We start from the raw sequence: 24,976 nt of genomic DNA on the forward strand, positions 1-24,976 counted from the left end.
AAAACTCAGGGAATTTTATTTTGAGTTATGAGTAGACACCCTGCTTTAGCGGAATCACTCTTTTCGTAGGGTTCCCATTCCTGCCACCAGATGCGGAGGGATCGTTAGCTTCCGTCAGATTTGCTTTTAGGGTTCTCACTCCTGCCATCAGAGAAAAGAGTGATCGTTAGCTTCCGTCAAATTCACCTATGGCCAAAACATCTGACCATCCAAAACTGATGCTCCTACCCTATTGCTTTTCATTCCTGCCACCAGGTGTCAAACCGACTCCAGTGAGATGTGAGTCGGTATTATGCGCACGCAAAATGTTCCAAAACCTACTTTACCGACGCTGTCATCGGGCCGCGCCGCGATGCCGAAAACTGTCAAAAATTCGCAACTTTCCTCCTTCTTGCTGGCCAGTCCGGAACGTTGGTGTTAGTGCCTTCGCGCACCCCATCGTCGCAATTCTTCGTACGTAGCACGTGAAATGAAAGTTGAATATTACACTCCTTCATTCCGTCAAAAGTAGCAAGAAAATAGCACGATTATCCACTAATTAGACCAAAAAAGGGTCTTCCGTTGTGCTCGCGGGACAACAAACCATCCGGGGAACGTTTCCGTCGCGTTTGATCGGTGATCACGGTCAGCCAGGAAGCAAAGTCAGTGAGTGGCAGAAAAGTGTGAGGTGAAGAAAAAAAAAATTGCGAAAGGATTCTTGTCATTGTCAAAACGAGGCCGTCATTTCAGGTCAGGACAGCAAGACTGGAAAAAATAGTACGCAAAAAGGGATAGAAAAAACTGGCGTGTAACGATAAGTGAACCAATCTTCAGGGAACCGACCAAAAAAGCCCGCATCGCTGGGATCGGGAATCACCAGAACCGGATTCCATCATAATCAAGAGCGCACACACAGTGCGGAATCCGACCTTCGCAGCAGCGATTGTCAACGTAGCAGGGGCACTGATTTCCTGCGAAATCCAGCTAGAAAAAAAACCTAGTCGTCACTCAAGGTAAGTCATTGGATAATGCCTTTTCCGGTTGTTGAGTTGCCGGTACTATTTCCTTCTACGATTTTGGTTCCTTCTAGTGCCATTAGAATGGAAATTGCATAAGAACTTACACCGAATCGAGGTGGTTTTCCTCTCAACGAAAGGGAAGGTGAAACACTAGTGCCTCACCTTACCTCCCTCACGCCTCGCCCCTTCACACACCGTGTCGTCTTTCACGCTTTCATCAAGGTGGGCTTTGGATAAATTTGGTTGTGTGCAGCTTAGCTGCTGCTGTTGCTGCTGCACCAGGCAAGCAACACAAGACAAGACAGCGGCGCACTGACTGCGTGTCTACTATGATTAAAATTCCATTAATCGTAAATGTGCGGTCGGTGGCTCTCGTTTTTTGACAGCGCTGACCCACATTAATGGTAGGGCTTGAGAGAACTTTTTTTTATTGAACTGCCTTGGGAACTGCTGATGTAGTGTTTCAGTGGCGAAGGGTCACATTTTTCACAAAATTTAATTTAATTCTTTGATGATATAAGTTTAGCATAAAATGATATAAATATAATATATCGAACCGATACTTAAATATTCCCCCACATTTTATAAGAAATATAAGATGCTAGTGAAAAGAACATTCTGGATAAATATTATATACAGTCGAACCTCCATGAGTCGATGTTCCTTGACTCGATATCGACTCGTGGAGGTAATTTTTTCCATACTGATTTTTTTTCTAGGTTACTATGACTTTCTAAAGGATTTCTGTTCCACTACTCGATATTTCCATGAGTCGATGATCCCTTCGATATCGACTCATGGAGGTTTTACTGTAGATTATATATACCTCATATAAGGAAACGGTTCTTGGAGTAATGTTACAGAACTCAACAGACAACTTGTCAATTGGTTATTCAATAGAGTGTCCGAAAATAGAAAAACGTGATTTGATCCACCTACCCAACTAACATTTATTGTGAATGTAAACGTCAACAAAGCGTCCTTAATACGGCTTGATGCTGAGTTACTGTGTTGTACATATGGACGGAAGCTTCTATGCAAGCCCTATACAAATGAATCTGGCGAACTTAATCAGCTCGTACATGCTGTGCGATCAGCTTCTATGCCACCTAGTCATTGCTCTTTTCTCGGCTCCTATGTAACCACTAACTGAATAACATCTTGAGAAGGCGCTTTTTCAGCCTTTTTCGCAGTTGTTAAATAATAGTTTTACGGCATCCTTAAATTAAACGATTAAATATAATTAGGTTATGGATACCGTGACGCAATACATGTGGAACTGGAATTATTACTTCTTAAATTGAATAATTGAAGTACTTGCCGCTACTTGGAATCGAACTCCCGATCTCCGTATCCACTGGTCCCGATGATGTCCTCGCTGCCACACTGCTATATATAAAACACATAGAAAATAGCCCGTTTTGTTTTACTCCAGACAAGGCTTCATAATTGTGCCACAAGAAACCTTACCCAACTTCATCTTGCTGTAAAAGCTTGTGAAACGTCAAACACAATGATATCATCAACACTCGGATACTTTTTCAAAACGACGTATAATACACGCAAATCCTATGTTGATACGTCGTTTTGAATAAGTATCCGAGAATGTTTACATTGAACAAGCTGTGTAATTGCGCCAACAGATTCTTCTTCACAGCTTCTAGCTGAGAGAGTGTTCTTTAAACGGCTACGAAGCGCTGCTGTTTTGTGTTTTGGCAACATTACAAAACGTACTGTATAAAAGCAGCTGTTGTAGTGGCTGGGACTCTTACTCGATTTGCACATCTTCCGGCAAATCTTCCGGCATTGAATTAAAGTGCAATAAAAGCAACCCAAATAATTTCACAGCACATAAATGGATAGCTGTAAAGAATTTGTGTAGTAGCTAGGGTAGCAAACCACTTGGGCAGCGGCCGGTATTTTGGGCACTCTTCGCTATAACTTAGTCAATTCCAAACCAATTGACTTTAAATTTTGTACACGGCTAGATACTATACGTATCTCATCGCATTCCAAAAATTGTGTCAATTGGTTCAAAATTGGCTGAGTTATAGCAGAAAAGTGCCCAAAATAGGACCCCTGCCGAGATGGTTCCACTTCCCTATATATCCCGCTTAAAGTTTGTTTTGACAATAATGTTTATATCCGACAAGCCGTGTTGGTGAACCAACAGTTTCTTTATTACAGCTTCTAGCCCTAATGAAATCGTATAACGGCCTTTAAAGCGCTGCTGGTTTGGGGATTTGTCAGTATAATGAATTGTACTGTATAGTAGCAGCTGTTTTGTTAGTGGAGACTCCTATTCGATGTGTTCAAGTTTTCACATCTTCCGGGAAATCTCCCGGAGTTGGAATAGGGTGGAGTAAAGGCAGCCCCAGTGACAAGCAATGGATTTCTGAAAACCGAGTTTGGTAGCTGTATGGTGCTTGTTTTGCAGTCGTGTATTAGCTTATGATTTATAGTTGACTAGCTTTCCTTTTATTCAGCGTTGACTGCTTTTACTCGATGCTTACACAACAGAAAGCAAATGACTGCCCAACTAACATTTATTGTGAATGTAAACGTCAACAAAGCGTCCTCAATACGGCTTGATGCTGAGCTACTGTGTTGTACATATGGACGGAAGCTTCTATGCAAGCCCTATACCAATGAATCTGGCGAACTTAATCAGCTTGTACATGCTGTGCGATCAGCTTCTATGCCACCTAGTCATAGCTCTTTTCTCGGCTCCTATGTAACCACTAACTGAATAACATCTTGAGAAGGCGCTTTTTCAGCCTTTTCGCAGTTGTTAAATAATAGTTTTACGGCATCCCCAAATTAAACGATTAAATATAATAAGGTTATGGATACCGTGACGCAATACATGTGGAACTGGAATTATCACTTTTAAAATTGAATAATTAAAGTACTTGCCGCTACTTGGAATCGAACTCCCGATCTCCGTATCCACTGGTCCCGATGATGTCCTCGCTGCCACACTGCTATATATTAATAACATAGAAAATAGCCCGTTTTGTTTTACTCCAGACAAGCCTTCATAATTGTGCCACAAGAAACCTTACCCAACTTCATTTTGCTGTAAAAGCTTGTGAAACGTCAAACGTCAAAGAGTGTTCTTTAAACGGCTACAAAGCGCTGCTGTTTTGTGTTTTGGCAACATTACAAAACGTACTGTATAAAAGCAGCTGTTGTAGTGGCTGGGACTCTTACTCGATTTGCACATCTTCCGGCAAATCTTCCGGCATTGAGTTAAAGTGCAATAAAAGCAACCCAAATAATTTCACAGCACAGAGATGGATAGCTGTAAAAAAATTGTGTAGTAGCTATATATCCCGCTTGAAGTTTGTTTTGACAATAATGTTTACATCCGACAAGCCGTGTTGGTAAACCAACAGTTTCTTTATTACAGCTTCTAGCAGTAATGAAATCGCATAACGGCCTTTAAAGCGCTGTTGGTTTGGGGATTTGTCAGTATAACGAATTGTACTGTATAGTAGCAGCTGTTTTGTTAGTGGGGACTCCTATTCGATTTGTTCAAGTTTTCACATCTTCCGGGAAATCTCCCGGAGTTGGAATAGAGTGCAGTTAAGGCAGCCCCAGTGACAAGCAATGGATTTCTGAAAACCGAATTTGATAACTGTATGGTGCTTGCTTTACAGTCGTGTATTAGCTTATGATTTATATTTGACTAGCTTCTCTTTTATTCAGCGTTGACTGCTTTTACTCGATGGTTACACAACAGAAAGAAAATGACTGAAGCTTATAGCGCTGAAAATGTTAGTTGGGTGAAGCTTATAGCGCTGAAAATGTTAGTTAGGCAGTCTTGTAGTCAGTACAATGTAGCTTTTATAAATGTTACTTTTATATTCGTTTTACAGGGTGCGGCAGGAAAAAATGCGAAAAGTTCAAGGCACTATTACACGCTAAATATGGGATATGTATTACTTTTTTTTCATGACAGTGTATCAATCAATGTCTATATTCTAGCACTGAAAAATAAAAATGAACATATTTGATGTTTAACATGTGATAATGTAGGCCTTATATGCGGATATCAATAAACTGCGCGCCCAATGGTCATTAAACAAAATGACTATAACAGTAACAAAATTAGCTCAACTTCGATGAACAACCTGACCACACTGATCCAGAGCCATGTAGTTTCACATACCAGATGAAATAAGTACATATATTTGATGATATTGTAGAGCAAATCAAAAATTTTGTTTTATCAGATGCGAAATTTAGCGACCTGTGCGATTTTCTGCGGTTTGAAAATTCTGGTTGTCTTCATCTTCAGGCGCCGCCCTGTAAAGGTTAGTGACCAAAATGGGAAATTTTTTAATTAACTTTTCAGAAAACTAGCCTATTATAGATCATGGAACGTTGAAACATAGATTGGTTAATGTCAAATGGACGAAAATGAGGTTTGAAGTTGAAAAATACTTTCGCATTTTTTCCTGCCGCATACTGTATTGTTTGTATAACTCGCGTTTAAATGTTCTCGACCACCCGAAAACGCGGTATACAACATGTACTTATTTCTGTATTTCTGCAAGATCTTTCGTATGATATTCTGGAGCAGTACCTGGAAGAAATTTTGGCAGCGAGAGTCTGATAACATTCTTTGAGGAATGCCTGACAAATGCAATCCTGAAAAACAGTGGTTCAATGTTTTTAGAATACCTGAAATATTTTTTTACAATACTTCTTAAATGTTTTCTTTAAAAATACTTAGACAAAGAATAACTCTGCTTTCGGAAAATATTCGTTGGTCTTTCAGTATGCTTTTGTAGAAGTCCTGAATGATTTATAACAAAACTTCTTGAGAAATATCCGAGTAGATGATATTTCCCAAAAATCTTGACTGTTTTTCACAGAAAAATTTAAACAACAGAAACTGTTTCTGATGTTTCAATTTCATTCTGACAGATCATACATTTATGAAGGGTATTTAAAACGATTGCTAATAATAGTGGTTTTGCAGCACGGTGTCACAAACACTAATGCAAATCTACTGGTTGAAAATATGCCCATTTGATTTTGCTGGGAACAGCTGATCTTTGTTTACTATTTTCAACCAGTAACTCAAGTGGTGTTCGAGTAATGCAGCATGTACGTACACGCAACACTACTAGAAGCAGAAACCACTATACTAGTGTTGTGAAACCTTCTTTTCTGATAGTAAAGGGGTATTGATCGGACCGGCTTGCAACATAAATACACCGCAAATGCAAATTATCAGTGTGCAATATCTTTTATTTTTCCATCCCCTTCATCACATAATACTCCTCATTCTGAGCCCTAACTTCTTCGCTGTTTCTCTTCCTTGCCTTTTCTCATTCATCTTGTCTTCCCCAGTTTTCGTACTCACTCATATCTTCTTGGGTGCACTCTTTCTCTTCTTCTTTGCTGTTTCCTCGCTTCTTCAGAGCTGTCGTCTTCCTTACCGATGAGTCTCGAAACTCTGGTGCTAGTCCATATCGAATAGCTGCGAGATCTGTGTGCATGCAATTGTATCCGGAACCGAGTCCGAGACTGTAGCTCCAATAATGCCCTCCTCGCGGACGGCCTACATTCGAAGCATTCCGTTACTCGCTGCCGGAATCCGACCCGATCGTTGTTCGAGAGCGCTGCGACGTGTTGAGTCTGTAAACAAAAAGCCCTGATACGATTCCAATTAGGATCGGCAAAACTCAGCGATAGCGTGGGTGCGCTTACCTCTACTGGAAGGCTTCCTGTTTCGCACCGTTTCTGCGTATGGCTGGAATCACTTCGGGAAACGACGGCCCCGCTGCGATAAACGGACTCACCAACTAGTTCTTGTCATCTGATCTCTGGCCATCCAGCTGCTTCGTGACGGGATCGACTTCCCCGCTGCCACAGATCGTTCATCTCCGCTTGACATGCATTCGCAAATGGCTTGTTAAACTTGACTTCCAGCTCGTACAGACTTTCTTTTATGTACGCTGTAGCGATGACCGTATTCTCCTTCCTCGACGAAGTTTCATTTTCGCAAAACAACACCGAGATTCCAGCTTTCACCAGTTACTTGACCGACATCAGGTTATCTCTCAAGTCCGGTATGTACAGCACATTGTTGATTTTCATTTGAACGGCTCTGTTGCTGACTCCTTCGATGATACCTTTCTTCCGAGCTTCCAAGGTCTCGCCGTATTTGGCCACGTTGATGATGATGGGACTTGACAACTTGTTCAACGTCGAAAAACATCAGCAACGTTTGGTGCTAAAAGAACCCAGGTATCAGGTATCAGAAGGCCGAGTACGTTTCGAAAGATATCTCGGTAACCAAATGTCTAATTATATTTATTAGCGGGTCTGTGTCATTTGACATAAAATCATTTGGCATAAGGCCGCTTGGCATGACGGTCATTTGGCATAATGGACACTTGGCATAATAAAGAAGGGTGCATTTCGGTTATGCCAAACGACCTTATGCCAAATGTCCCGCTCCCTTTATTAGCGTTCTACATACTAGGATATTGTAGCTTTCATTTGGAGCAAAGAGAACTCAAATCGGGAGTCGGTTGAGAAACGTGCGTGATTTTTTTTTGTAACGCTTACACACAGATACACAAGAAACTCGGCCGTCCTGGACTCGGATCAGAAATCGGATTTTCGAGCGATATTTATACCCTTTTTATGGGTGTAAGAAGGGTAAAACGAGACGAAGTATCGTGAACTATTCCAGGCAGCAGGGGAGATCGAACCGTTGCTACACATGCTATCGACTCCTATTTCAAACATCCGAATGTGTTCTCACCAAAGAATAAGCGGTGCGTGATTGCATGCCTTTCAAAGTATCGCTGTCATAGAATTCTTGAAAAAAAAAGCGTTCTGTTACCGACAATATGTGATAAACTTTTCAAAACATATCAAGCTGAACATTCTATATCCACCCACGATGTGTACAATCACCTAAGCTATGCTACCTGCCATAAACGCAACGGCTTCGGATTCAGCAACTACGTTGGCTTCTGCTTGCAGCTTAACACGACGATCCTTTGTCATAAGGACTGTACCGGAAATTAACTATAAACGTTCACAATTGCCTAAAAAATAATCTGTTCGAAATAAACATAACTTTATTTTTGGAGATACTATAAAAATCTTTTAATTAAAGAATGGCAGTTCTGATTTTCAAAAAAATATTATTTAACTTGGACTTTTATCTCAAAGATTGCACATATGTTCTTAAAATTTTGGACACCTCTTAAAAATTTGAAATTGCGAAAACTGTGGGAAAATATTCTATTTTTTCTCTTATTTTTGCGCAAACATATTCTTTTCCAGAATGCTCATGATAAAGGAAAATTATTTTTATCAAGAAATATTCCCTCCGCAGTTTAGGGCAATTCTTAAAATTGGAAAAAGGCCATTTTTCAAGGAACTCTTTTTTTATGCGTCTTCAAAGGACGATTACGCAAATAAAAAATACATAAAGTTGAATGTTTGCATTTTTTCAATTGGGTATGTATTTAAATCTGTTGAAGAGGTAGTTTTACCAAAGAACGGAATTTTATAACCTCTGAAGATATTTGAAACAGAGCGTCAAAGTTCGACCAAAAAGTAGGTGTTTTTTTGGGACAGACCATATTCTGAATGTTGGAGGTTTCTCGATCCAAAATAAGAATTTTTAAAGTCGGTATTGAGTCATATGTTATGTACACTTATCTGCTAGTAATAATCATTATTTTCCAGATTTTTCCCCGTACCATTTTTTTTGCTACAAATGATTGAAACGTAAAAAAAAAATAAAAAAATGCAGTTTGTACAGATTGTTATTTTGTGTGGACCACTCATAGAACCATATTCTCAATAATACTTAATATTTTCCAAATTTCTTCAAGCTGTTCTAAACTTTACTATATTGTGAAGATTTCATAGAAGAACCGGAATGAAAAGACCAACCGTGCTTCGAGATAGAGCATTTTGAACGTTTATAGTCAATTTCCGATACAGTCCTTATGTCCATTCTTCTGGCTTCTTCTGACTTCTTCAACTCTACAGCCAGCAATCGCTCACGTACAACTTCAAGCGTAAGGTTTTTTTCCTCAAGATTCTCAAACACCTTCACAAGGGGGACGTAGGATTCGCGGGCAGTGTCTCAAGCAGTTGAGACACCGTCTCTTGTGTGTCAAGTGTCTCACCAACTAATGCTAATTCTTCTGTAGCAGATTCTATAACAAACTTAGATATTTCCGTTGATTTCCTTTCTATGATTGAATTTGTCTGTATCAACTGATTGCCAGGGTCTGAGGGATGAAACAGTTAGCGGAGTAGTTGAAGGAAGGGGCGATATGCTCTATCCAAAAGAACATCGATAAGTCAAACTGTTATAGAGGTTCAGACTCGGAGTGGAGTTTTGAAACTTTCTAAGTAGGGTAAAAACACTAGACTTCGTCGCCCTAAAATTCTGCTCTAATCTTCGCCACTTCATACATAAAAAATGGAATTTGTATGGAGGGGGCGAAGACTAGAGCAGTGGCGAAGTCTAGCGCTTTTACCCTATATGTCCACCAAAAGAAATGTTTTTTTTTTTATCTGTATTAACGAGATTTTTAGCCCTTGGCTAGTTCATCTCGGGACCCACGCTTTACTTCCCTTCCGAAGGAAGAACTCACATTTTGTGAGTTTGTCGGGAGTGGGATTCGTTCCCAGGTCCTCGGCGTGATAGTCAAGTGTTCCAACCAACACACCAGGTCCGCTCCACCAAAAGAAATGTTGTACGATGCTAAAGTTTTGACTGCTTGCTTATTAATGAAAGTGGGTATGAAAAAATGTCAAAAATTCATCTTTGTACAATATTTCGTTTTCCAGGTATTGGTATTGTCGGGCCGCCACCAAACCGAACTTCGCACAATCTAGTCGCGACGCGACCCAACTCGCGACGTTTTTTAATCAGCACAGCGCACTAGATGCGAAACAGTTGCGACACTTGTAGACTAAGAAAATGGCAATTTTTGATAAAATGTCGGTCTTTATTCCAACTGGATAGACCTTGGGATAGACAATATATGTTTGAGAAGCTTCAGAACGCGACTCCGGATAATCGAGTCCGACTTGCAATAACGTATTCCAGTAAAAAACCAACATTATTAATTTTATTATATCATAATTTGAAACAGTAGTAGGTTGTTTCACTTATACATTATTTGTATTTATTTTAGTGTATCGAATTTTTATTCCAGTATTGACCAAATTCCAAATTATTGCATCCGAGGAGGTATACATACTTTCGTTGTGCAAAATCTTGAAGATGCCAGCCATTCCTGTTTCTCTTTCGCTTTCATGATCACATACCTACCTATTAGACTGGGTCAACAAAGTCGATTTTTCGGAACAAAGCTTTTTCGATTCCTTTTAGCGTCCAAAACAACTGTGCAAAATTTGGGAGCGATTGGTTGCGTCCCCGTATTCCGCATTGCGATTGAAATTTGTATGGAAGTTAGTATGGGAAAACGTACTTTTTTGAATTTTACTCATAAGGTGAATTCTTTTGTCTAATACCATGTAACTAATGACGTTGAAGTATAGCCTAGGATATACCGAAAAACTTTGCCGAAGACCACAAAGTGATCCGACACTTGTGAAAAAAGTTATAACGTACAGATTGCCCAGTGGTGCTTAACATTTAACATGTGAAGGAATAACATCAATAATAAAATCTCCATTTTTGGCCTAAGTTACCTAGCGAATAACTTTTTTCACACGCGTCGCATCACTTTGCGGTCTTCGGTAAAGTTTTTCGGTATATCCTAGGCTATACTTTAACGTCATTAGTTACATGGTATTAGACAAAAGAATTTAACTTATGAGTAAAATGCAAAAAAGTACGTTTTCCTATACTAACTTCCATACAAATTTCAATCGCAATGCGGAATACGGGGACGCAACCAATCGCTCCCAAATTTTGCACAGTTGTTTTGGACGCTAATATTGATTGAAAAAGCTTTGTTCCGGGTTGATACGATCAAATTTAAAGTTTCTCCATACAACGTTGACCCACTCTACTACCTATACCTAACCGCGTACCTTCCTTCGCTGCACAGCTGACGTTATCATGCGCGAGGCGGAGAGATGATGCGATTGCAAATTTTTGAAAGCCATGAAGTTTGAGCCGGGAGCGTGTGCGCGATCATTGTGAATTGTGATTTTTTACACATCGTGCCAAAGGCGCAGAGAGAAAAAGTTTGGGTTTGTTTGTGTGACTGTTGCTGCTGCAGTGATGTATCATTTATGCGGTGTGTGCGGTCTAAATTAGGTGTGTAGGCTCAATGTACCAGTTATGGCTATAGTACCTCAAATTCGCCATAGTCGATTTTCAACCTTTAATGATGCAAATCAACATGAAAAAAATTGTGAACAACAGATCACGTTCACAAAAGATGGTTGCAATCATTCAAATTTCACAATTTGCTCAAATTATGATAGAAATAAATCATTTTCCTTAAATTTTCGGCTTCCTTGCACCCTATTTCGCCATAGTGTATCAGTTATGGCTAATCCCATAAGGAATGCATGTAAATAGTGCGAAGTGGAACACAAATTAGCAAATGTATCCATAACTGGTACAGGGTTCCTATCATTGGCACACGCCGTAATAAATACTAAAAGTAGTTTTGGACCCGTTTCTATATTTTTCCTGTAAAGTATTAAAACTAATGAATCATTTGACATGTTGATGACATTCGACGGTCTTCTTCTTATTTTTGTAGAAATAGTTTTTTTTAGGTAGTGCGATAACTGGTACAGGCACCCTATACAAATTTACATGCCTTACTGACCGAACCAATGACATCAGACAAGTAGAGACGAGTTGGAGAGATCACTGCACTATTCGCGATTGCAGCCACGATCTCCGGTTAATCAATTAATGAGCTTTATTCGATTGAGATTGATCGTCCCAAGCAACACACATGTTATAATAGAGTTACGACAGCGCAAGTTTTGGTTGTATAGAAGTTTATTTTACGTAATTCTAACATTGTGTTGAAATAACGTAAAATAAACTTCTATACAACCAAAAATTGCGCTGTCGTAACTTTTATATAACATGAGTGTTACTTGGGGTTAATTCGATCAGCGGTTCGGCGAAAAAAGATATCTTCGTTACTGAAATTGGCAACATAACACGTTTCATATACGAGGGAGCATTGAATTAGGATAGTTGGTAGCATGTGTAGTTTTTACAACTAACAACAAAAATCCTGCCGCCTTACGCGATATAAATAAAAAGACACATGAATGGTTAGTAGATAGCGTTGATAGCAAACATGAGCTAGCTAGTCTGACTCAACGCTGAATCGCCGGCTGATTTTCCCATTCATTATGATCAGCTGCTGGGTGCATGAAAAAGCGGTCTCTTACATGATGCACTTTTAGGTGCGCTGCGTTGATCTAATTTTGCTGTTTTACGTTCCTTCTTTCTCTAGTGCATCTACTAGTACATGTACGCTAACTAAGCACATGATGGTATTTCCCATAGTGCGTGGAGGATAATCAGCTGAATCGGGGTTGAGCGATCTGCACTCCGCCGTAGATTCCGTTCGAAAACTCCAAGGGCGCGTTGGTGCTCTGCACGTAGGGTCCATGCTTCGTGCCCATAGAGGACTACCGGTCTAATAAGCGTTCTGTAGATAGTTAACTTCATGTGACGGTGAACTTTATCCGATCGTAGAGTTCTGCGGAGTCCAAAGTAAGCTCGATTTCCTGCCACAATAAGTCTCTGATTTTATCTGCTGGTGTCGTTGTCGGCGGACACCATTGAGCTCAAGTACACGAATTCTTCAACCGCCTCGATTTCATCACCGTTGATATAAATTCGGAGTGGCGGAGTGTTCTTTGTCTTCAACACATAAGATCGAAAAAGCTAATAGGAAGAACACGCCGCGATATAGGCATACCTCTATGAACGGAGTGCGAATTCCGAAAAAGCTACCGATCGATAGAATTTGTGATGAAAACAGAACAATACATAGGCAGTCGGGTGCCTGAAACTTTTGCCAGTCTTGGTAAGGTGGTATGAACTACCAACCAAGCCGATCTGTTTAAAAGCACAGGTCGCACGGCAGAAGTTTCACGCATTCGATGTATTCGTTCAATACATGGCCTACTTGCCTAATTTCACCTTCTATAAAATCTTCACACTTGTTCGCTACCTAGCGAATTCTATCATTTCATTATCCACTTTGATCTCTACTCCCTTCCTACTTATGAGTAGAAAGAGACCGATATAGCCACAAAATCATCAAGTTAATTATAGAATACGGTCGATAAATCAGTACATGATATGAAAAGTTTGGCTTAAGAAGAAAAGTGTTCTATCCAATAAGATCGAAAAAGCTAATAGGAAGAACACGCCGCGATATAGGCATACCTCTATGAACGGAGTGCGAATTCCGAAAAAGCTACCGATCGATAGAATTTGAGATGAAAACAGAACAATACATAGGCAGTCGGGTGCCTGAAACTTTTGCCAGTCTTGGTAAGGTGGTATGAACTACCAACCAAGCCGATCTGTTTAAAAGCACAGGTCGCACGGCAGAAGTTTCACGCATTCGATGTATTCGTTCAATACATGGCCTACTTGCCTAATTTCACCTTCTATAAAATCTTCACACTTGTTCGCTACCTAGCGAATTCTATCATATCTATCTTTTCATTATCCACTTTAATCTCTACTCCCTTATACTTATGAGTAGAAAGAGACTGATATAGCCACAAAATCATCAAGTTAATTATAGAATACGGTCGATAAATCAGTACATGATATAATATCAATATCATCAGTGAAACCAAACAGCTGAACGGACTTCGTGAAAATCGTTCCACTCGTGTGGAATCCCCGCTCTCCTTATTACACCTTCTAAGGCGATGTAAAACAGCAAGCACGAAAGACCATCACCTTGCAGACTCAAAGGAACTCGAGAGTGACCCTGATGCTCGAACTACGCACACCACTCGATCCATCGTCGTCTTGATCAATCGTATCAGTTAATACGGGAATCCGTATCCGTGCATAATTTGTTATAACTGTTATCGATCGATTGTATCATATGCCGAATTGAAATCGATGAACAAGTGATATGTGGGCACATTGTATTCGCGGCATTTTTGCATCACCTGGCGGATGGCGAACATCTGGTCCGTTTTAGCGCGTTCACACAAGAATCCTGCCTATTATTGTCCCTCGAAATAATAGGCAAATTTGAGAGAATATCTTGTAGGCAGCGCTCGGTAATGTGATCGCACGATAGTTTCTACAATCCAACTTGTCGCCCTTTTGTAGATGGGACACACGATACCTTCCATCCATTCCTCCGGTGATACTTCCTCCTCCCAAATCTCGGTAATGACCCAGTGTAGTGCTCTCACCAGTGCTTCTCCACCGTATTTTAGAAGCTCGCTTGGTAGTTGATCTGCTCCAGTGGCTTTGTTGTTTTTCAACCGGCCAACCTCCTCCTCAATCTCTTGGAGGTCAGGGGCCGGAAGTCTTTCGTCCTGTACACATACTCCTAGATCTGTTACCACGCCACCTTCGGTACTTGCAACGTCGCCATTGAGATGCTCATCGTAATGCTGCCGCCACCTCTGGACCACCTCACGCTCGCTCGTGAGAATATTCTCGTGATTATCTCGGCACATGTCGGCTTGTGGCACAAAGCCTCTGCGCGAGCGGTTCAGCTTCTCGTAGTTCCGGCTGGCGCTACTTCCTCCGGAAGACTGAGTTCTGCCTGCTCCGCGCCTGTCTATAACGTGCCTCATTCGCCCTCGTACGGTTGCAGCGTTCTCGCCAATGCTGCATTCTTCTCGTTTTTCAACTGTTCACATCCGCCGTCGTACCAGTCGTTTCTGTGATTCGGAGTTGCGAAGCCTAGTGCTGCAGCCGAGGTACTACCTATGGCGGATCGGATGTCCCTCCACCTCCAACCATCTGCAAGTGTATCTGCGCCAAGCTGCTCTTCCGTTGGTAGGGCCACTGCTAACTGCTGCGCGTAGTCTTGAGCCACTTATACCACGTTACGCAGTTGCTCGATGTTGAGCCGCGGCGTTCGACTTCAACGCGTGGTAAGTTTTATGCGCATGCATACAGCGACTGAGTAGTGGATCCGAAACTATATTCGCACTGCGCTATGTGCGGACATTCGTTATACTGCCCCTCTTGGCATGGCAGTCCCATGTTGTTTCTAATGCAAATCATATTTTTGTCTCTCACGAGCCCATGTAAAATAAATTTGATACTTTTCTCGCCTCATTACACAGCTCATTGAGCCACGAAAAGTTTATGCATCACATGAATACACTTTTTTGAAAACAATTGGAATTATAGTGCAAAACGTAGGCACTTTGAAAAACAACATGGGACTGACATGCGAAGAGGGGCAGTATATCCGAGAAGAATTTACCATCGATTAGAACGTGGCCGATTTGGTTCTGGGAAAGAAAGTGCTTTGGACTACCATACCACGGGAGGTTGCAAAGTTTACGCATCGCTGGCCGTTATCATTCGATACGGCGTACAGGCTGTTTCGCCCGATTACTAGTCTGTACATTTCCTCCATTCATGTCACCGACAACGATTTCCACGTCACGCGGTGAGCAACCATAGTACATTTGCGCAGTTACGTAGAACGCTTCTTTCTCGTCATCAGGTCTCCCTTCGTGTGGGCAGTGTACATAGTTGATGCTGTTGTTGAAGAAACGGCCCTTAACCTGCACATCCTGGCGTTGATCGTCTGCCACTTGATCACATGTTGCCGCATCTTGCTTAACACTATAAATCCTGTTCCTAGTTCATTGGTGGTGCCACAGCTTTAATAGAAGGTAGCCGCTCGATGCCCGCTTTTCCACACTTTCTGTCCAGTCCAACAAAGATAGTCGTTGATTATCCTGTCACATCCTGCGAAATCAAGTAACTTGCAATTCCATGTTCCAAGTTTCCAGTCGTCGCGTGGGTCTTTACCTTTACCTGTATCGAGTTGTATTTTCTCCTATGTTATTCGCAATGGAGATTTTTACGAGTAGGAACGGTGAAGACTGGGTATGTTGCGCAATTCAGATCCCATTGTGATCCACTAGCATTTGCCCAGCAACTCCCATCCCTAACTCCTCGTGGTACCGGCCGGAAACTATGAGCAACCTTAGGGAAGATCGGGTAACCAACACCACGGTCGGAACTTTGGTCGTAGGGTGACAGGGAAGGGGGGGGGGGGTTTCTTCGACAAACTTGAGCGTCTGTTCTCCAGGAGGAGCGGCTCACAACAGCGTCTGATCCTCATGTTAGGGGCGGCTGATCAACGTCTGTGTGCCAAGCTCAAGTGTGCGCTATGGTCCTCTGGAAAGTTAGGGGTTGGTATCAGGCCCTACAAGCCAGCCGTAAAAACCATTGCAACGGAAAATCAACAACAGAATAATACGAACCGAGACCAACGGCGAACAAAAAGGACTTGCGATTGGAAACTCGGTACGTGGAACTGCCGATCTCTCAACTTCATTGGGAGCACCCGCATACTCGCCGATCTACTGAAGGATGGCGGGTTCGGCATCGTAGCACTGCAGGAGGTGTGTTCGCCAGGATCCATGGTGCGAACGTTTAGAGGTAATCATACCATCTACCAGAGCTGCGGCAACACACGCGAGCTGGGAACAGATTTCATCGTGACGAGTGACGAGGCGCGTGATCGGTTGGTGTACGATTGACGAAAGAATGTGCAGGTTGAGGATCAAGGGCCGATTCTTCAACTTCAGCATAATAAACGTGCACAGCTCACAATCCGGAAGCACTGATGATGACAAGGACGCATTTTACGCGCAGCTCGAACGCGAGTACGATCGCTGCCCAAGCCACGACGTCAAGATCATCATAGGAGATTTGAACGCTCAGGTAGGCCAGGAGGAGGAATTCAGTCCGACGATTGGTAAGTTCAGCGCCCACCAGCAGACGAACGAAAACGGCCTACGACTTATTGATTTCGCCGCCTCCAAAAATATGGCCATACGTAGCACCTTTTTTCAACACAGCCTTCTTTATCGTTACACCTGGAGATCACCACAGCAGATGGAATCTCAAATCGTCAACGTTGTGATTGACGGACGGCACTTCTCCGACATTATCGACGTCAGGACCTATCGTGGCGCCAACATCGACTCCGATCAGTACCTAGTGATGGTCAAACTGCGCCCAAACCTCTCCGTCATCAACAATGTACGATACCGGCGACCGCCACGGTACAACGGATGTCGCCTCAGCATGCGCGCAGAATCTCGAGGCCGCGTTACCAGACGTGGGCGAGCTCGATGAGGCCCCTCTAGAGGACTGCTGGAGTACAGTGAAAGCAGCCATCAACGACGCAGCCCAGAGCACCATCGGGTACGTGGAACGGAATCGACGGAACGAATGGTTCGATGAAGAGTGCAAAACGGTTTTGGAGGAGAAAAATGCAGCGAGGGCGGTAATGCTGCAGCAAGGGACCCGACAGAACGTGAAACGTTACAAACAGTAGCGGAAACAGCAGACCCGCCTCTTTCGTGAGAAGAAGCGCCGCCTGGAAGAAGCGGAGTGCGAAGAAATGGAACTGCTGTGCCGTTCCCAAGAAACACGGTAGTTCTTTCAGAAGCTCAACGTATCCCGCAACGGCTTCGTGCGCGAGCCGAAATATGCAGGGATAAGGACGTAGGCTTCTTGACGGACGGACGTGAGGTGATCGAAAAGTGGAAGCAGCACTTCGATCAGCACCTGAATGGCGTGGAGAACGTAGGCACGGGCCAATGCAACGGAGGACGGAAATGAACCAACTCCCAAGCTGAGGGAAGTTAAGGATGCCATTCACCAGCTCAAAACCAACAAAGCAGCTGGTAAGGATGGTATCGCAGCTGGACTCATTAAGATGGGCCCAGAAAAGTTGCCCACCTGTCTGCATCGGCTGACAGTCAGGATATGGGAAACCGAACAGCTACCGGCGGAGTGGAAGGAAGGGGTAATCTGCCCTATTCACAAAAAAGGCGACCATTTGGAATGTGAGAACTTCAGAGCGATCACTATTTTGAATGCTGCGCCTACAAAGTGCTATCCCAGATCATCTTCCGTCGTCTGTCACCTAAAACGAATGAGTTCGTGGGAAGTTATCAAGCCGGCTTCATCGACGGCCGGTTGACAACGGACCAGATCTTCTGCGCCGCACGCCTTCTTGTGCCAACCGGATCCAGTCGCGAACACGAACTTTCCAGGGTTGTTGTCCGGCATTCTTGCAACATGCCCTGCCAATGGTATCCTTTCTCGGCTTTGACCAGTTGGTTGTGCTACGTTCCCCGTTGAGTGTGCAGCGAGCTCGTGGTTCATCCTTCATCCTCTAGCTAGGTGATCTAAAGCCAAATGTAAACTCTTCTATGATTAATAGAACAGAACTGATTGTTCGAAAGGATTAGATACATAAAAATGTCAAAAAGTGTAGATTCCAATGAAAACACCTCTAAGATGGAATCAAATACTCATCAGATGCATATCAAATGCTATGCTGATTAATAGATTGATTTATATTTTGTCATAGTTACTTCGTGTCATAGTACGTATTTTTCTAACCGTTTCTATTTCATTTTATTTTCCAGAACACGCAACTAAGCAAACCTGATACTGCCACGTAACGGAACTCTATTCCAACTCACCACTTATTGAAATTAGACCACTGTTCAACGAATTGCACTGCGAGTCAGAACCAACTGTGTCCTGCCAAGTGAAACTTAAGCAGCGGATAACGTGTTTTATTGTTTTTTTTACCCATATACATACATTATACATCTGAAATTATCAGTGCGATCGATATCAGGAAATCCATTCTAGTTGTTGTTATTTGTGATCTATTTACTATTTAACTCTGGATCGAAAATAATTGCTATATTTCGTGCCAACCGGACACGCGTTCATAGCAATAATGACGGACACAGTCGAACCCGTCGCTGACCAGCAGCAGCAGCACCAGCAATCGGAAGAGGACAACAACAATCAGATCGACCTGGCCGACACGGTGGCAAAGCTAAGCATCAATGGAACAGCAGCTCATGATCAGCAGAACAATAGCTGCGAAGAGAGCGAAGACAACAACAATCTAGCCACTAGCACCATAAACAATAATGTGGACAGTAACCATCCGTCGATAGGAAAACGCATTCGGCGAACTTCCGAGAAGCTGCTAGGCGAGGACACCGGAGCCCGCAAGAAATACTCGCTGGATCAACTATTGTCATTGAAGGATGCCACAATCAGCAAAGAAAAGCCCACCACGATACCGGATGCGTGTCGGTCTATCTTGAAGTCATCGCACAACCCAATGATGGCTTCGAGCAGAAACTTTGGCAACCAAGATAACTCGCTGTTACCAACGTTCATGAGGGGTATGGACGGTGGTGGCGGTGGTGGTGGCATCGGTGGCGGCATGATGAACGCCCGGCCGGGTCCAATGAAACGGGCACCCTATCAGGGTCGATTATCGGCCAAGGAGATGCGATCCGGAGGCGACGATGTGGATAGCGGAATTATCAAGGTTAATTTGAACATTACCGAGGAAGTTAAATTGAAGGAGTGCGCCAACGCTTGGAGGCCTCGGTTTTTACAGAAACAGGAAGAGCTGGATGAAGACACCAAGAAAACACAGGAACTGTTCAAGAAATTCCGCAGCGTGCTGAACAAGCTCACGCCGAACAATTTCAACGACTTGGTGGAACAGGTGAAACAGTACGAAATCGACACGGAAGAACGATTGGACGGTTGTATTAAGATTTTATTCGAGAAGGCCATCATGGAACCGAATTTTACCGACACCTACGCGCAGATGTGCAAGGAGCTTGGAACCATCATAAAAATCGAAACAAGTGATAACAAACAGCCGAACTTCAAGCGCAAGCTGATCACTCAGTGTCAGAAAGAGTTTGAGAAGCATCACACCGATAAGGAAGAGAATGCAACCGAATTGGAGCAGTCGAAGAAGAAAGCCGCCGAAGGAGAGGAGAAATCTGATGAACTCAACGAACTGCAATACGAGCTGGAGGAGAAGAATGCCCGCATTAAGAGGCGAGCCATGGGCACCATACGATTTATTGGAGAACTGTTCAAGCAGGAGCAACTGATCTGTAGAATTATGTACTCCTGTTTGAATATCTTACTGAGCGAGGAAATGTTGGACGAGGAATCACTGGAGTGTCTCTGCAAGCTGCTGACCACGATAGGTGGTCGGATGGAGAAAGACTCGGTGCAAGACTCCCAAGGATTGCAGTACTACTTCGATCGTCTTCAGGAAATTGCCGACCGGAAAAGTACCATACAAGTCAGCAACCGGATCCGTTTCATGATCCTGGACCTGGTCGATTTGCGGAAGAACAACTGGCAACCGCGTAGGGCCCAGGCCGCGCCAAAGACGATGGAGGAAATTCAGAAGGAGGTCGAATCCGAGGAGAACAAGAACAGAATTCTGAACTTTGTGCTATCGGGCAGTGGTGGCCGTGGAGGTGGCGGCGGTGGTGGCAACCGTCAGGATGGGGATCGGCATCATCGCGGCGGAGATGGAGGAGGCAGTGCGTCCAAGAATAAGCAACGCTTCGTCGATGACGACGGGTTCGTGCAGCCGGTGTCGAAGAACAGCACTCGCCAACAGTTGCCCATGTTCGATCCGAAGAAGCTCAACCTATCGGCGGTAAGTGACTGGCAGATTAACGGTTGTTTGTTTAAATTGGTGGGTATTTAGAGCGATACTTTAGTTTTACTTTCAAACTTACAAACAGTCAAATACTTACATGCTCGCATTCTCGAAAGATTTGGATTCTGCTTTGTCCATAGATTCATCGAGGTTACTTGGTCATTTAAGGCACTTCTTGGGGTTCTATCGAACAGATATGTTTCATACAGCCAGGAACGAAGATGATACCTGGCTCTGGACGATTTTATATTAGGTCCTCGAGCTTATTAAGTAAATACAAGTTATGTAATTCGTCTCAATCATTCTCTCAATAGGGGGTTCTTTTTTCTGATTAGCTATAATGTTTTACCTAACTTTACGGATACGACCTTGTATTACTCAAAATTCCAACCCGTCATCCCATTCGCAGCAAAAATCTCCGGAGGTCACCCGCCTGGGTTCGGCATCGATGTTCCAGGGCTGGGGTAAGAACAATGCGTTCGCTTCGTTGACCGACGACCAACAGCAGCAGCAACAGAATTCGGCCGGCCCCCCGAGTTTCTTCGGCTCAGGTGGACTGGGTGGTGGTGGCCCTGGCGGTAGCAGTGGCGGACATTCCTCCGGAGGCGGCAATAAAGGCGGTGGCGGCGGCGGCTACGGAGGAGGGAATAAAAAATCCGGCCGTGGCGGTGGTAAGAACGCCCCGTATCAAGGCAGAAGCAGCAGTCGCTTCTGATGATAGGCCCTGGGTGCGAATGGTAAGACTCCTTTCCTGATTTAGCCGTTTATTTTCCAATTTTTGCGTCTTATTTTGCTGTTAGAACCAGTTTAGAAAAGGGAGAAAATTCAAATAGGGTAATTATTAATCATTACACACGTGTTCCCTGGAGCAAAATAAAAATCTGGCGATCGATCTTCCAAATTTCAGGGTAGATTGAAGGGCGGAGAAAGGCCTATTGCAGTTAGAACAGGGAAGTGGGATTCAGTTGAGCTGATCGACAATTGCTTTAGTATAGGGTGCAGCAACATTTTTTACATAGAATGCGATTATATTTTTGTTAACAGGTTCTGCTTTTGTTTTCAAGATTATAGCTTTTAGAGGGATATTTGAATAATCAAAACAACCGTAGTTTTCTGTATTTTCAATCCGAGCAACGCAATTTGCACGCAGTTAGTTATCCGAAACGAATGGAACTAATCTAGCCGATTCACATTTCCGAATAGCCTATACTGCCCCCATTCGCACAACAGTCCAATGTGAATAGGAAGCCCAGCAAACATGGGATTGTTATGCGAATAGGGACAGTATAGGTCGTAGTTCATGCCAACCTTCGTTCAAATGATTCATATACCCAAGCTTAACAGCTTTATATCTACACTTTGGCCTGATCTACGGGATGTTGGTTATATCGGGTTGAGTTCGTCAGAACTCAAAGTGATGTAATTGTGCTTCACTAACGTAACGCAAAAACAGCCAATATTACTAACTAAAGTTCCTTTTGCAATATTTAGTTCATGGCACAAGGATACAGAAGAAAATCACTGCATATTCCAGAAGTAGTGTCGTAATAAAAATGCGCCAACGAAGTATACCATGATTGGGTATGCTTCGCAGTACCGACTGCGCAGAGATCCAACAGATGGAAACAAATGTTTCGAGATGAAACCGGACGTAAAGAGAGATTAATAGGAAAACGCGAGTTATAACCGTTATGATCATTGCAACAGGAGGAAACCGACACTACCAACATAATAGTCAAGCGATGAACGCTAATATATCGTCAAAACAGAAATTTATCAAAATCCACTACATGATGTATTAGGTTAAGCTACAAATGCCTTTGAAACTTCCAACTGATTAGGGTATCTTAGTAGGCCAAGACGCATAACAGCAGCCATCAACCATAACCAACTGCTCTGGCGCATCGACGACAGTAACCACCATGCCTGTTGTCAGATCCACGCGAAAGGAAGTTCTCCAAATCATGATGACTTTTGATTTTGAAAATATTGTTGTAAGTTTGCGGGAAAACGGAACTCTAAACATAGGGAAAATGATATTACAGTAAGTCAAGATAATACATCAAGCATGAAGCGTTAATGCTCAAAACATATGCAGCAACCGTATATATGAAAAAAATAGGTGACACTGTCGATTATGGAATGATCGATTTATAGACAAAAATAATTAATTGCATATTAATATTAATAATGAAGTGGATAAAACTAATTTTAAACTTATTACAGCATAAAAGTCCAGAGGAGCAGAAGCCTCTCTAACTGTAACGGTGAACTTACCAGGAAAATCTTGTGAACTCTTGCAAATCATACATAGTTAAATACTTAAAAGTGTAAGCAGTTATGAAGCAAAAGCAAAAAAAAAAGTCCGTTATCCCAAAACCCAAAACTGTTCGTTTTTACGTTACTGGTAATCCGAAATCTCCTTCATTGTAATTGGACTTATTTTCCTACAAAATTCCCAAGAAACAGAAGTAGCTGAATAACAGTTTCTTAAGCTAAAGTTTGTTTAAGAGTGGTTTGTTCCACTCTTATACAGCAAAAATGTTTGTTGGGTTATCATGTGTACAAACATGTGTTTTGACTTTTAGACCGATTGCACCGAAATTTCATTTTTCACGCTGACAAGGGAACGTAATCATGAGTTGGAGCAAATTGTCCCTGCCCTTCGGTTCAGAAAGGGGTATGGGCGCGTTCTGCCAACTTGGTCGAGGCAGATTTCTTGTGTGAACAAGTTGCAAATGGACATTCAAAGTGCTACTTTTGAGGATCACTTGAAGGTGGAATGGAAGATCATTCTTTTTATGTATTCGTGTTCGTGCAGTTGTGTTTTCGCGTTCGTATAGTTTAAGCATTACCATACACTGAGTTTGATCAGCGCTGCCAGCCAGCAGGGATGGTCTTCTCACCTGCACCCGTTGAACCATTCTGAATGGCCGTCGTGATAGTATCACCAAGAGCACTAATATTACTTTCCTCTCCTTTCATGTACCTCACCTTTAACAATGCAATGTATCGAGCATTGATTTCCGGCAAAGCATCACAACAGGAAGCCAGAAGGAGCTCAAAACTATAATAATCACTAATACTGGAACAACTGCGCAAGTATTGCATCTAAAACGTTCACTGATTACCCTTGAAATCAACATAAAGGTAAATAACGATGACTATATAATTATTAACACATTCTATCCACAGCTCAATACACCAAATTAATCTCCCACCTTTCCCAATCTCTTACCGTGCCATGCCCTAATACCGTGTGCCTCCTAATACCGTGTATTTGACAAAAAACTCAAATATTTTACTAAGTGTATTATTTTTATAACTGAGTAACTAGTTCAATCATTAGCATATTAAACCTGCTCAAGTTAGGCGTGATAAATTTGGCACATATTTACAAAAACAAGCAATTAAAAATATTTACAGAATGTGAGTGCAAAGTACCAAGTATTAGGGCATGGTTCCTTTTGTGTTCCAAATACCGTGTTTCGGCTAAAACTTGCAAACTGAAAATATTATTGATACTTTTTACTTCATGAATCAATTGCACAAACCTCTAGGCAACGTTTGCCGCACAGGTTCTTTTAAGTATGAATTTAGTATGATTGATATAGTGATGATTCAAAGGACCACCAATGTATGCGGGTCACATACACGGTATTAGGAACAATGCTATGTTTTACAATTTTGATTTTAACAATGGATTAAACATTTGGAATTCCATTAATCATATTTATTATACATAATACACACAATAAGCAATAATATAGCGTTTGAAAAATCAAGAAACTTGGATTATTGATTTTTCCAGGGCTCTTTGAAGTGAAGAGCATCCTTAAGGTCACGGTATTAGGGCATGGCACGGTAGGCCTCGCAAAACTTAAAAACCAATGCATTTCCAAATCGCACCGTGTTTTAAATACTTTAATACTTTTGATTTGCACATACACTACCCGTCATAAGTACGGACTCACAAAAAGTATTGCAACAATATTGCATCACCCTGACTCACCTCGATATCTCTAAAACCAGAACACCTACAAATATATCGCCTTTAGAAAAGTTGTTGCTTTTGGTCTTCTGAATAACTTTCCTGAAGACAGTATCTTTGTAAGTCCTCAGGTTCTGGAGATATCGAGGTGAGTCAGGGTGATGCAATATTGTTGCAATACTTTTTGTGAGTCCGTATTTATGACGGGTAGTGTACATAGTTCTCGAAATTGTTTTACGATTTGAATAATATTTTCGCTCTAAACGTTTTCAAAT

The 24,976-nt window shown here is 42.3% G+C and overlaps 1 protein-coding gene across 2 annotated transcripts; it reads left to right on the top strand.

Moving 5' to 3' along the window:
* The first annotated feature begins 391 nt into the window (after positions 1 to 391).
* Positions 392 to 23,096, top strand: LOC109430176 (eukaryotic translation initiation factor 4 gamma 1). 2 transcript variants are annotated; one of them, XM_019706229.3, is made up of 4 exons: positions 392 to 667; positions 730 to 992; positions 18,630 to 20,707; positions 21,120 to 23,096. In XM_019706229.3, the coding sequence occupies exons 3-4, from the start codon at positions 18,953 to 18,955 to the stop codon at positions 21,423 to 21,425; spliced, it is 2,061 nt and encodes a 686-aa protein (XP_019561774.3). In that variant the 5' UTR covers positions 392 to 667; positions 730 to 992; positions 18,630 to 18,952; the 3' UTR covers positions 21,426 to 23,096. The 2 variants fall into 2 exon arrangements, with proteins under 2 accessions (XP_019561774.3, XP_062705923.1); XM_062849939.1 differs by lacking the exon at positions 730 to 992.
* Positions 23,097 to 24,976: the final 1,880 nt, after the last annotated feature.

The sequence above is a fragment of the Aedes albopictus genome, chromosome 2 (genome assembly GCF_035046485.1).
Source record: "Aedes albopictus strain Foshan chromosome 2, AalbF5, whole genome shotgun sequence".
In the NCBI taxonomy this organism is placed as follows: Eukaryota; Metazoa; Arthropoda; class Insecta; order Diptera; family Culicidae; genus Aedes; species Aedes albopictus.

What these genes read in the sequence shown, in the direction of transcription:
- LOC109430176 (XM_019706229.3), top strand. Translation starts at nt 18,953, where the DNA reads ATGACGGACACAGTCGAACCCGTCGCTGACCAGCAGCAGCAGCACCAG. An exon ending in AGAAGCTCAACCTATCGGCG is followed by an intron (nt 20,708 to 21,119) that starts GTAAGTGACTGG and finishes TCCCATTCGCAG; the next exon opens with CAAAAATCTCCGGAGGTCAC.